General features: G+C 45.4%; 1 protein-coding gene and 1 pseudogene across 1 annotated transcript; one reads left to right on the top strand and one right to left on the bottom strand.

Moving 5' to 3' along the window:
• The first annotated feature begins 483 nt into the window (after window positions 1-483).
• On the top strand, window positions 484-4,537 carry LOC147960718 (uncharacterized). The gene is made up of 3 exons (XM_087533512.1): window positions 484-1,408; window positions 2,414-4,281; window positions 4,424-4,537. The coding sequence occupies exons 1-3, from the start codon at window positions 484-486 to the stop codon at window positions 4,535-4,537; spliced, it is 2,907 nt and encodes a 968-aa protein (XP_087389638.1).
• Window positions 4,538-4,732: 195 nt separating this feature from the next.
• LOC125519148 (L-type lectin-domain containing receptor kinase SIT2 pseudogene) lies at window positions 4,733-6,688 on the bottom strand (annotated as a pseudogene).
• Between the last annotated feature and the right edge of the window lie 5,614 nt (window positions 6,689-12,302).

The raw sequence follows: 12,302 nt of genomic DNA, 5'->3' as shown, positions 1-12,302 counted from the left end.
CAAATGCAATAGCCGAACAGCAAACAGACTAATCAACCTGCTTAGACTCAAGTAACTTGATAGGTATCAAGATTATAAACATACTTCACCATTACCATATATGACATCTTTCGGTTTCACTAAGAATTACTACTGTATTGATCATCTTCCTCCTGAAAGATAGGTCATGGTCGTGGCCACAGAGTTGGATGAACTGATTGTTGAAATATATCTCATGTGGCCCTAGGCGCATATATCGTTAGTTGGAGTTCTGGTTAGACTAGAGATAGATTAGTATCTATTTAAACTACTTCCTCTCTATCTCCTAATCCCTTGTACTCCAAGTCATGTATGCGATCATGGGATATGCCCCATCTCTATCAATAAATACCACGCGGCCCTCTCACGAGAGGGTAGAACGCTTCCCATCGTTTTCTACATGGTATTCAGAGCAACCTCTTCCCCTTCGTTCTGAGACAAACCGATCTACACCAAAACAAATCCATGGCATCCTCCTCCTCCACCTCTACCCTCTCCAGCCTCGGTCCCCAGGTTCCGGAGAAGTTAACCAGGGAGAATTATCTCCTCTGGAGGGCTCAGATCCTCCCCCACTTCCTTGGCGCTGGCCTATATGGCTACCTCGACGGCTCCATCCCTGCACCGGAGAAGCTGATCACCGCCAAGGACAAGGATGGCAAGGAGCAGGACATCCCCAACCCGGCATATGAAGCATGGGTTCGGCAGGACCAGCAGGTCCTCGGGCACATCCTCAGCAACCTGACGAGAGACGTGCTCGTCTCTGTCGTCTCCATCAAGACGGCGCACGCGATGTGGACTTCCCTGGGTAATATGTTTGCCTCACAATCTCGTTCCCGCATCAATAACATCCGCATAGCTTTAGCCAATGCTCAGAAGGGAACACAATCTGCTTCGGTCTACTTTGGCCGGATGCGGTCGTTGGCGGATGAACTCGCCGCTGCTGGGAGGCCACTGGAAGAGGATGAACTCCTCTCCTTCATCATTGCGGGGCTAGACCTTGACTACAACTATGTAGTCTCGGCTCTGGACGCCCGCACCGAGCCGGTCACCGTCGACTTCCTCTACTCGGCGGTCTGCAACTTTGACCAGCGCGTCGAGCTCTTCACAGGTGGGGTTGGAGGCACCGGTGGCTTCAAGTCTTCTGCCAACCTCGCTGCTCGTCGTGGTGGCCCTCCTCCTCCGCCACAGAAGCAAAACGGCGGCGGGTACAAGAAGCAGAACAGCAGCGGTGGCGGCTACAAGAAACGACAAGGTAACGGGCGCCCCTTCTACTCCAACAACAAGGGCTCCCGTCCCGGCCAAGGAGGCCCAGGAGGTCCCGGAGGTCCAGGCGGCCCTGCACCTGGCAACAACGCCAGGAACAATGACCCCATCCAATGCCAGATATGTGGTAAGTTCGGGCACAGTGCCAAGGACTATTGTTCAACGAGTGCTTAGGAAAAATAAACTCCCCTTTGTTGGTGAGCATAGCTTAGAAACAGTGTGTGATTCTTGTCAGAGAGCAAAAAGTCATCAATTGCCTTACCCCGTGTCAACAAGTGTTTCGTCTCAACCATTAGAGCTCATTTTCTCTGATGTATGGGGGCAAGCACACATCTCTGTTGGTAGACACAAATACTATGTAAGCTTTATTAATGATTATAGTAAGTTTACTTGGATCTATCTTATCAAAAATAAATCCGATGTGTTTCAAGTTTTCCAAAATTTTCAAGCACTCGTTGAACGTAAGTTTGACCGAAAGATTATTTCAGTCCAATCGGACTGGGGTGGTGAGTATGAGAAACTCAACTCATTCTTCCAAAAACTGGGAATTTCCCATCACGTCTCTTGACCGCACGCACACCAACAAAACGGCTCCGCCGAACGCAAACATCGGCACATCGTTGAGGTTGGCCTCTCACTTCTCGCAAATGCGTCTATGCCACTCAAGTTTTGGGATGAAGCATTCCTCACAGCCACCTATCTCATTAATCTTCTGCCTAGCCGTGTCATCAACTACCAAACTCCTACGGAAAAACTATTGCACGTCAAACCTAACTATGCCTCCTTACGAGTGTTTGGCTGCGCATGTTGGCCTAATCTTCGACCATACAATGCTCGCAAACTCTCCTTTCGCTCCAAGCAATGCGTGTTCATTGGCTACAGTCCCCAACACAAGGGTGTCAAGTGTCTTGATGTGTCCTCCGGTCGGGTATATATTTCTCGTGACGTTGTGTTCGATGAGACCGTTTTCCCTTCAAAGATCTACACCGTAATGCTGGAGCTCTATTGCGAAAGGAAATCCTTCTTCTCCCTAGACATCTTTCCGGCTTAGATCAAGGGGGCGATGAAAACAATTCTGATAATCATGTGACTAACCCTCATAACCTTTTTCAGTCTCATGATGATGGTGCAGATGACACAGGAATTTATTCTGAAGAAAATGATGTTGAAATTGTCCAAAACGGACCCTTATTTCATGTGGCAGAAGAAGCCAGCCGCACAAAACACGAGGTCGATTCCCCTGCGCCGGCAGCCTCGGGATCCGCAGGCGGCAGATCCCGTGCAGATACGCTGCAGCAGCGGCAGACCGAGGTGGGCTCGCCCTCGAGATCCGACGCGCCCTGCAGGGCGGGTGTGGCCCAATCCACGCCAGCCACCTGCGGCTCGGGCCATGGGACGGTTCAGCAGGCGCCCGACCACACGCCTGGTGCTGGCCCGCAGGCGGCCACGCGCCGGCTGTCTCCCGCAAGGGACGCGGGGCCCGCGACAGATGCTGCTGAACCGTCGCCTTCGCCTGCCTCATCAAACTGCGCAGGCGCGTCGCTGCATGGAGAAGTGGCGGGTGCGCTGGACCCTGTGGCGGGATCTTCTGTGGACGGGACGACTACTCCTTCAGCTGTGCCACCTCGTTCCACACGTGTGGGCACACGGTTACAAACAAGAAAATTGCAGCCTATGAATTACAAAAGAATTTTGAAGTTTGGATTAGCTTGTTCTACAGGAGAACCATGGTCTTTTGAAGAGGCATTGGGGGATGCTAAGTGGCACAAGGCCATGGAGGAGGAATACATGGCTTTGAAGAAAAACAAGACTTGGCATCTCGTTCCACGTGGTCAAGGTAAAAATTTGATAGATTGCAAATGGGTTTATAAAATAAAAAAGAAGGCAGATGGATCTACTGATCGCTATAAAGCTAGGTTGGTAGCAAAGGGTTTTAAACAGAGGTATGGTATTGACTATGAGGATACTTTTAGCCCAGTTGTTAAAGCTGCTACTATCAGATTGGTTTTGTCTATTGCTGTATCTAGGAGATGGAGCCTAAGGCAATTGGACGTACATAATGTGTTTTTACATGGCGTTCTGGAAGAGGAGGTTTACATGAAACAACCACCTGGGTTTGAAAACAAAGATGCACCTTTCCATGTGTGCAAACTTGATAAGGCTTTGTATGGTCTGAAGCAGGCCCCAAGAGCCTGGTATTCTCGTCTGAGCATGAAATTGCAAAGGATTGGTTTTGCTCCTTGCAAGTTTGACACTTCATTGTTTATTTTCAATAAATCCAATATAATAATGTACATGCTCATATATGTTGATGATATTATTGTTACTAGTTCATCTGATGAAGCAATAACGGCACTCCTAAAGGACCTTGGCTCAGAATTTGCTTTGAAGGACCTAGGAGACCTGAATTTCTTCTTGGGCATTGAAGTCACGAAAAACAAAGATGGTATAGTCTTATCTCAAGAAAAGTATGCAACTGATCTTTTGAAAAGAGTTGGGATGCAGAACTGCAAGCCTTCACCAACTCCATTATCTAGCTCAGAAAAGTTATCCCTGCATGAAGGTGAGCCCCTAAGTTTGGAAGATAGCACTCAGTATAGAAGCATGATTGGTGCACTCCAATACCTCACCCTTACTAGACCAGATTTATGCTTTGCTGTGAACAAAGTCTGTCAGTTTCTGCATGCACCTACCACCTCGCATTGGACTACTGCTAAACGTATTCTGAGATATGTAAAATATACAGTTAATGTTGGACTAACATTCAGCAGGTCTCAGTCCACTCTTGTCAGTGCATTCACTGGCACTGACTGGGCTAGAAGTATAGATGACAGGAGGTCCACAGGTGGCTTTGCCATATTCTTTGGTCCCAACCTGATATCATGGTGTGCTAAGAAACAAGCAACTGTCTCTAGGTCTAGTACAGAGGCTGAGTATAAGGCTCTGGCAAATGCTACTGCAGAAATTATCTGGCTTCAGTCAATGCTGAAGGAACTTGGGGTAATACAGGTGCAAGCTCCTTTGTTTATGGTGTGATAATCTTGGTGCTACTTATCTCTCTGCCAATCCAGTTTTTCATGCCAGAACAAAGCATATTGAGATAGACTTCCACTTTGTAAGAGAACGTGTTGCTAACAAACAGTTGGATGTTCGTTTTATTCATTCTGGAGATCAGATTGCAGATGGCTTCACCAAGGCATTGCCCACACAAAGCTTTGAGAAATTCAGGCGTAATCTCAACTTGGTCAAGTTGTGATTAAGGGGGGGTGTTGAAATATATCTCATGTGGCCCTAGGCGCATATATTGTTAGTTGGAGTTCTGGTTAGACTAAAGATAGATTAGTATCTACTTAAACTACTTCCTCTCTATCTCCTAATCCCTTGTACTCCAAGTCATGTATGCGATCATGGGATATGCCCCATCTCTATCAATAAATACCACGCGGCCCTCTCACGAGAGGGTAGAACGCTTCCCATCGTTTTCTACACTGATATATTGATCAAAGCCTTCATCTCTTCCTGGAAAACTCGGTTGGAAATCTGGGAGCAGCGCATCCTTCCCAAGGTATTGCATAATTAGGCGCATGCTTGGCCTAGCACTGGATATTGAGTATGAGCATAGCAGGCCAAGCTTTAGTACTAACTCCACTTCCTCCGTTATATAATCTTCCAGCCTTGGGTCTACTGTTGCAAGGATGGAATCGCGTTCCCATGCGTGGCGCACACAATCTTTTAGTAACAGCTGCTCACCGGAATAGCTCACTCCTATCGGATGCCTCCCGCAAGCAACCTCCAACATCAACACACCAAAAGCAAACACATCAGTCGCCTTGGTTGCCCTCCCAAGCATGGCCAGCTCAGGAGCAATGTACCCTCATGTGCCGGCAATGTTTGTGATGTGGGCTCCTGTTCCGTTTTCGTGGTTGTGCAACCTTGCAAGGCCGAAATCACCAAGTCTTGCATTCATTTCGCCGTCGAGGAGCACGTTGCTTGTCTTGATGTCTCGATGGATGACAACTTTCTCCCAATCCTCATGGAGGTAGAAGAGACCAGATGCGATGCCCTTGATAATGTTAAATTTGTAAACCCAATCTAGGTCTTTCCTATCTTGACCGTGCAAAAATTTATCAAGGCTACCATTCGGCATGTAATCATAAACTAGAAGTAGCTCATTTCGGTGACGAGAATAACCGAGCAACTGGACAAGGTTGCGATGGCGGAGGTGACCAAGGATCATAATCTCGGATATGAACTCCTTCATCCCCTGCTTGGACTCTGGTGAAACTCGCTTGATCGCAACATTTTGTTTTGAGGTTTGTAGCATCCCTTTATACACCTTTCCAAATCCCCCCTCCCCTAGTAGCATTGCGTCACTGAAACCTTTTGTTGCATTGACTAGCTCTTTATATGTGAAAGATGGTGGACCAGCCTCGATTTCCCACTCAAAATTATTCCTTGCCTTCTTTCTAAGAGCATAAAGAACAACACAAATAACAAGCACAATCACTGTTGATATTGTGACAACCGGTACAATAATGGCCCTAGGGATATGCGAGCGAGTCTGTGGTTTCGGCCTAACATCTTCTATAACTTGAGACAAAGATATGTAGTTCAATGGTTGAGCCTTCCCAGTTGTATTGAAACTCCAACAAATAATGTAGTGCCTAGACTTAAGGAGGCCGGTTGAAGATGAAAACCCAACATAGAATGAGTTGTTTGCCAACACAGATGTAAGATTGACAGTGCTTGATAGTAGTGGACGCTGAGGCTTATGCTCTAAATAAGGTGCTAAGCTGACACTAAGGTTGTGTGAGGTGCCATCATAATCCACCTATACTTGCATTGGTTGACCACTAGCAAGCTTCAAGGGAGAGAACATACCATTTGATGTGTAGTAACCAGCTGTGTGGGAATTGATAGACACAATGCTGTTTACATCAATCCCAACATGGTTGTCATCAATATCAGAAAATTGGGGATTCTTGATGGTATCAAGCTCAACAACAAATAGTTTATTTGTGCCATTACCACTGCTCTTCATGTTGGTTAGGCCCAAGTACGGACCCGGGTGGGCATCGAACACAAATTCCACCATGGATGAAAGTGCAAAGGCAAGCCCATGCGCACTCACCCCATCCTTGCTATCCGGAGGGATGATGAGGAACACAAAGGTTGTCGAGAAAGAGGTAATATAGCCAAACGAGTGCCTAGAGAAAGCCCGTCCACTCCTCTGGGGATCACTGTTGGTCAGCATAAGTGCTCCGCTTGTGATAGAAGCCACACCATCAAGCCGGAGCATGCCCAAAGGGATGCCATCACCGTATCTAAAGCCATCTTCAGCAATGGCATAGGGCTTGAACATAGGGATGCTGAAGAGGAGAAAGAGCACGAGGAAGCGTGGCAACATAATGAAGCAAAACACCTTCCTCTCAGCTGTGATATCTTTGATGAAGCAAGTATGAAAGAACAAACATGGGAAGATATAGTGCAGTCTCTCTCTCTCGCTCTCTCTCTCATGTCATACATAATACTAGGTCATACCTAATACGGAAGAAAACAAGGGCAATTTGGAAAAGAAAAAGAAAAAGAAGGTCCATTAAGCAGGTAGAACCAACCTATATTTTTCTCACTAGAGCTCAGATCCTCGTATGGAAGCAATCTAGCTAACTATAGAAACATGCACCTCGTATGGAGTAATATATGCAACGTTGACTGACTTCCGAAACATAAGTCACACGGCGAAAAACATGACCTACTTTTAACGACTCAAGTTCTGTTTTGTGGAAGCAGCTCCTCCTCGGGCGTACCTTGAGGGACGTCATGCTGCCATGGAATTACAATTCATCGTTATTACCGTATGTCCATATCCAATGTTTGCAGCAACGTCAATGCGACAAGCACATACATCATACTGAAGAAAAAGTAGCCAAAATTTAAAACGAAAATAAGAAAGAGAAGGGCGTTCGACAGGTACATGCAACCTATATTTATTTTCCTGACCACAGGTGATATTTTGTATCATGTCTGTGTGTTGTCATTGACAAGACGAACATATTGATCCATCAGAGATCAGACCCACCGAACAAATCTATTTATATACTGTATTTGATTAGAGAATGTGGAAACAGTCAAATTGAGACACACAAGAGTTAATAAAAGCTTTCTTTACCAAGAAAAAAAGGTTGAAGGATCATGGAGTTCATATCCACATTGTTCTACTCGTGAGCTTACAACATGGCCAACATACTGTTGAGTATGGTAATCATTAGAAAACATAGAATAGACTAGAAATTATTCTAGCTTGTTGTGTACTTCAAGATGGTTATATAACTCCTACATATATGTTCACGAGGCTCAAGCAATACAATAACAATCAATAAATTTCATCAATTCCCTCTCTATTCTCCTCACATGGTATCAGTCTAACCGATCCAAACCCTAGCCGCCACTTCCACTCCGCGCTATCCCCGGGGCAGTCGGTCTCCATGATCGCCGCCATGGGCCTCGCCACCCTTACCTAGGGTTCGTCCGACGGTTGTGTTGATTGGCTGCCCTAAAGAGTCTTTTTTCTCAATCTTTTGACCCAACTTTTCTCTCTCTCGCTGGTCGCTTTGATCATCTTTTTTTGGCTTTTCGATCTAAGATCGGTTTACGCGGTCTGTGCGGCCTTCCTGAGGTCTTCCCCGCCGTCGCCCCGACCCGCGCGCTGCCACTGTGTCGCCCCTTCAGGCCGTAGCACCACGGCATGCGGTCCACTTCGCCGTCCACACGCGTTGACTTTTACGTGGTATGCGTCGCACCGCCTTCCTAGGCGCGGGACGCCACCGTCCACTTCGCCGATCTTCTTCACGCTATCGGGTTCTTCCTTGCCCACTTCGAGCACCTCCGCTGTGCTCCTAACCTAGCCGTTGCCGCCGTCTCCCCAGGCCGCCGCCGCTCTTCTTCCCGGTCCATGGTGACTACATCGACACTGGCCATCCCAACTCGACATCAACCACGACGTCCCTCACACAGCTACAGCACCCTACGCTCTCGGCTACCTCGACATCGGCCCAATGGGCTACGACCTTGCTTGAGCAACCTCGTCGGTTTTCACTCCAGCCACAACTTCCACGATGCATCGACCGTTACAACTGTGGGGGGATATTCGTCGGCTTACCTTTGGATTATTCTCCAGTCTCACCGTCTGCGTCGCTATCGTTGTGACTTTGGGGATGTTGAGTATCATAATTATTAGGTAACATAGGATAGAGTAGGAATTATTTAACTTGTCTTGTACTCCAAGATGATCATATAACTCTTAAATATATGCCCACGAGTCAAGCAATACAACAACAATACAACGCATTACACCAATCCTCCCTCTCTATTACGTCTAACACGTATGTCTTGCTCAATGGGTAACATACTGCCGGTGCCATGGCATGTCCTAATCAACTTGCAGTTGGCATTCATATTTGTTTTTCCAACCTGTTTCGTGGGAGAGATTTCCAGCAGGATGTAGCGATCGTGCTGGAAGAACCCGAAAAATTGCTGTTTTGGACACAGCCTAGTAAATATGAACTTGCAATTTAGCCAAAAAATCAGGGCGTTACAGTAAATGGAGCGACAACCTGGGAACGTTACCAAATGTAGATTATGTGACCATGTGGTTGCTGGATGTGCAGACCGCACAGGTTGGGGTGGATGTGGAACCTGCTGTATGTACACCATTTGTTTATTTGGTTGTGCTTGTGCAATGCCAAGGTATTTGTGTGTACGCACGAGAACATTAATTTCAATGGGACTAGCATTGACAAAAACTAAGATTGATCGGTCCTACCTTGGTCATTTTGTGGAGGAAGTGAAGGAGTTAGTCAGGGGAGATCGGGAACTCAAGTTAGATAAGATTATTCATACTTAGAATGGAATTGTAGATTTCTTAGCTAAACTTTCAAAGAGCGGTCATCTAACTAATGCTTGGTTTCAGGATGTCCCAAGTGTTGGGATATTCTCCTCATGTTTTTTTAGGAAAGATATTCTCCTCATGTGGGCTGTGAAGAGATGACTATTTAAAGCCTTTTAGGAAGCCCAAAGAGATATAGAAGGCCACTACCCATTAGGGTTATGACTTAGGATCATTTTGGACTTTACACATGTGAGGATGGGGTGCTTTACCTTCCATCCAGCAACCACCACCAAGTGTGACGAAAATCAGTTCAGCCTCCACTGGAGAAGAAGAGAGAAAACCAAGAGAGTAAGGGAAGAAGAGGAAGATTGAAGGAAGAAGAAAAGGGAGCTCCTCCCCAAGGTTGTGATGGTCCAGATCCACTACCTTGTCTCCTTCAAGCTCGGTTCCACCATCTTTGGTGAGATTGTTCCAATCCATAGCTATTGAGCCCCAAATCTTGTTGTGTTCATCCAAGATTCAGAAGTCTTGATGTATGAGATCCTCTAGTGCTATCTAGAGAAGAACTTGTTGTATCGCACATTTTGATAATACTGAAAGAGGATTTGGGTGGCTTCGGCCCGTAGTATTTTCCCTCAAGTTTGGGGGTTTTCCACGTAAAAATCTGGTGTCTCTTTGTTGATGCTTGCCGCTGTCCAAAAAGTTACTCCTACCACAAGATACTAGCCTGAGGAGCGTCTTGTCTGCTGAGTAACATTTTATCTCCATATATGTTGTTGCATATGTTTCCTTCCATGCTAAGAAACGACTCTTGAGTTAGTACATGATGTGGTGCTCGAAGTTGGGGGGTTTTCTTAGGAAATATAGCGTATGCTCATTACCATTGACATGAAAAGTGACCTTGTTTTTGTTGCAATCAATAACAACCCCTATAGTATTCAAAAAGGGTCTACCAAGGATAATCGATATGTTGTCGTCGTCGGGCATATCAAGAATAATAAAGTCTGTTAGATAGTAACATTTGCAACAACAACGGGAACGTCCTCAGAAATTCCAATAGGTATAGCAGTTAATTTATCAACCATTTGCAAAGATATCTCAGTAGGTGTCAACTTATTCAAATCAAGTCTTCTATATAAACAGAAATGCATAACACGAACACCAGCTCCTAAATCACATAAAGCAGTTTTGACATAACTTCTTTTAGTGGATCATGGTATAGTGGGTATTCTTGGATCTCCTATCTTCTTAGGTGCTTCTCCCTTAAAAGAATAATTTGCAAGCATGGTGGAAATTTTAGCTTCAGGTATCTTTCTTTTATTAGTGACAATATGTTTCATGTACTTAGAATATGGAGGCATTTTCAAAATATTCGTCAAGCATGTTCGCAAAAAGACGGGTCTAAGCATTTCAACAAAGCATTCAAAATCCTCATCATCCTTATTTTAGGGCGGGGGGCTTAGTAGGAAAATGCATGGGTTTTTGAACCCATGGTTCTCTCTCTTTACCATATTTTCTAGCAATGAAATCTCGTTTATCATGTCTTTTATTCTTAGGAGTTGAGTTATCAAGATCAACAACGGGTTCTATTTCTATAGCATTATCAGATTCTTTATCATTATCTGGTTGAGCATCAACATGAACATCTTTATCATTCTTATAATTACTAGGTGGATCTTCATTACCAGATTGTGTTTGTAAGTGCATCTAGTGCCACCCCTAGTTGGTTTTGGAGTATTGACGACAAACCTGGTTGAGGGACTAATGTGTTTGTGAGAATTGCAGGATAACACAGGTAGAAGTCCCTCATTGATTCGGTTTTTCCTACCAGAGATGACCCATAAAAATGTATGAAGACATTGAAGTCAAAGGTGGTATGTGAAGACATTCACATTGAAGACTGTGACAAGAGAAGACATTGCGTGAAGACTATGGAGCGCGAAGACTTAGTTGTTTCATCGTTCTTTTTCTTCTTTGTTGAGTCATAGGAACCACCGTACTGTTAAGTGGGGTCCTAGTGAACCAGTCAGAATGACTGAAGTGATGCTTAACCAAAATCCTATGTCTTCGAGCGAAGACAATGAGAGCAAATCTTATCCAGAGCTGGATAAGTCAGCTTTGCTTGTAGCCCAAGTAAAGTTGTCGTGTGTGTCTGAAATCTGACTATTTGGAACACGTGTCAGTTCCTTAGTGACCCAGGGTCATTTCAGACAAATCAGGTCGGGTTGCTTAGTGGCTATAAATAGCCCACCCTCGAAGCCTTTGAGAGAGAATTCCTTGCAAGGACAAAGCCCTAAACACCCAGAGCCAAACAGTGTTAGGCATCACTGAAGTCTTCATGTCTGTGTGATCTGAAGACTTACTACACTTGAGGACTGTGAATCCTCCAGCCGGTTAGGCGTCGCATTCTGAGCATCCAAAAGTCATTGTGGATCGCGGTGAACGAAGTCTGTGAAGGTTTGGAAGTCTACCTTGAAGACTTACCAGAGTGATTTGGCGAGGACTGGGTGTCCTTAGCTCAAGGGGAATAAGGTGAAGACGCGGTCTTCTGAGTTAAATCTCAGCCTCCCTAACCAGACATACAGTTGTCACAGCAACTGGAACTGGTCCAACAAATCATTGTCTTCAACGAGCCACTGGTTCTATCCTTCCCATCTCTTTATTTGCAGATTGGTCCTTGTGAAGTCATTGCCTGTCTGCACTATCTATTTGTCTTCACTGTGTGACTGCTTGTTCTGATTGGCTTCATACTATCTTCCATCCTGATCTATACTGCCTAGCTGCTATTAGTCTTTGTGCTTTCATTTCATTGAATACTTGACTATGGCTTGCTTAGTGTAGTCTACCTTCCGCTGCATGGTTATAGGTTTATTTCTATCGTTTGTCTTTGAAACTTCCATGTTTTGAAGACTTTCATAAAAATCACCTATTCACCCCCCCCTCTAGTCGATCACTGGCACTTTCAATTGGTATCAGAGCAAGGTACTCCCTTGTTCTGTGTGATTCGGTTTAACCACCTGGAGTTTTAGCTATGTCGACTGCAGGGATAATCAAAGTCTCCGCTGCGTGCCCAGTCTTCGATGGAACTGAATATCCCTATTGGAATAATAAGATGCGCATGCATCTGGAAGCC

This window comes from Triticum urartu, chromosome 7A (assembly GCF_056163025.1).
Source record: "Triticum urartu cultivar PI428250 chromosome 7A, HENAU_Tu73, whole genome shotgun sequence".
Lineage (NCBI taxonomy): Eukaryota > Viridiplantae > Streptophyta > Magnoliopsida > Poales > Poaceae > Triticum > Triticum urartu.
Note: the sequence above shows the minus strand (reverse complement) of the source record. Positions and strands in the feature narration are given on the sequence as shown.

Bases quoted from the DNA above. Each gene is read 5' to 3' on its own strand.
- LOC147960718 (XM_087533512.1), top strand. From the start codon at position 484: ATGGCATCCTCCTCCTCCACCTCTACCCTCTCCAGCCTCGGTCCCCAG. The intron at 1,409-2,413 runs GTAAGTTCGGGC...ATGATGGTGCAG, and splicing joins CATCCAATGCCAGATATGTG to ATGACACAGGAATTTATTCT. The intron at 4,282-4,423 runs GTAATACAGGTG...GCTAACAAACAG, and splicing joins CAATGCTGAAGGAACTTGGG to TTGGATGTTCGTTTTATTCA.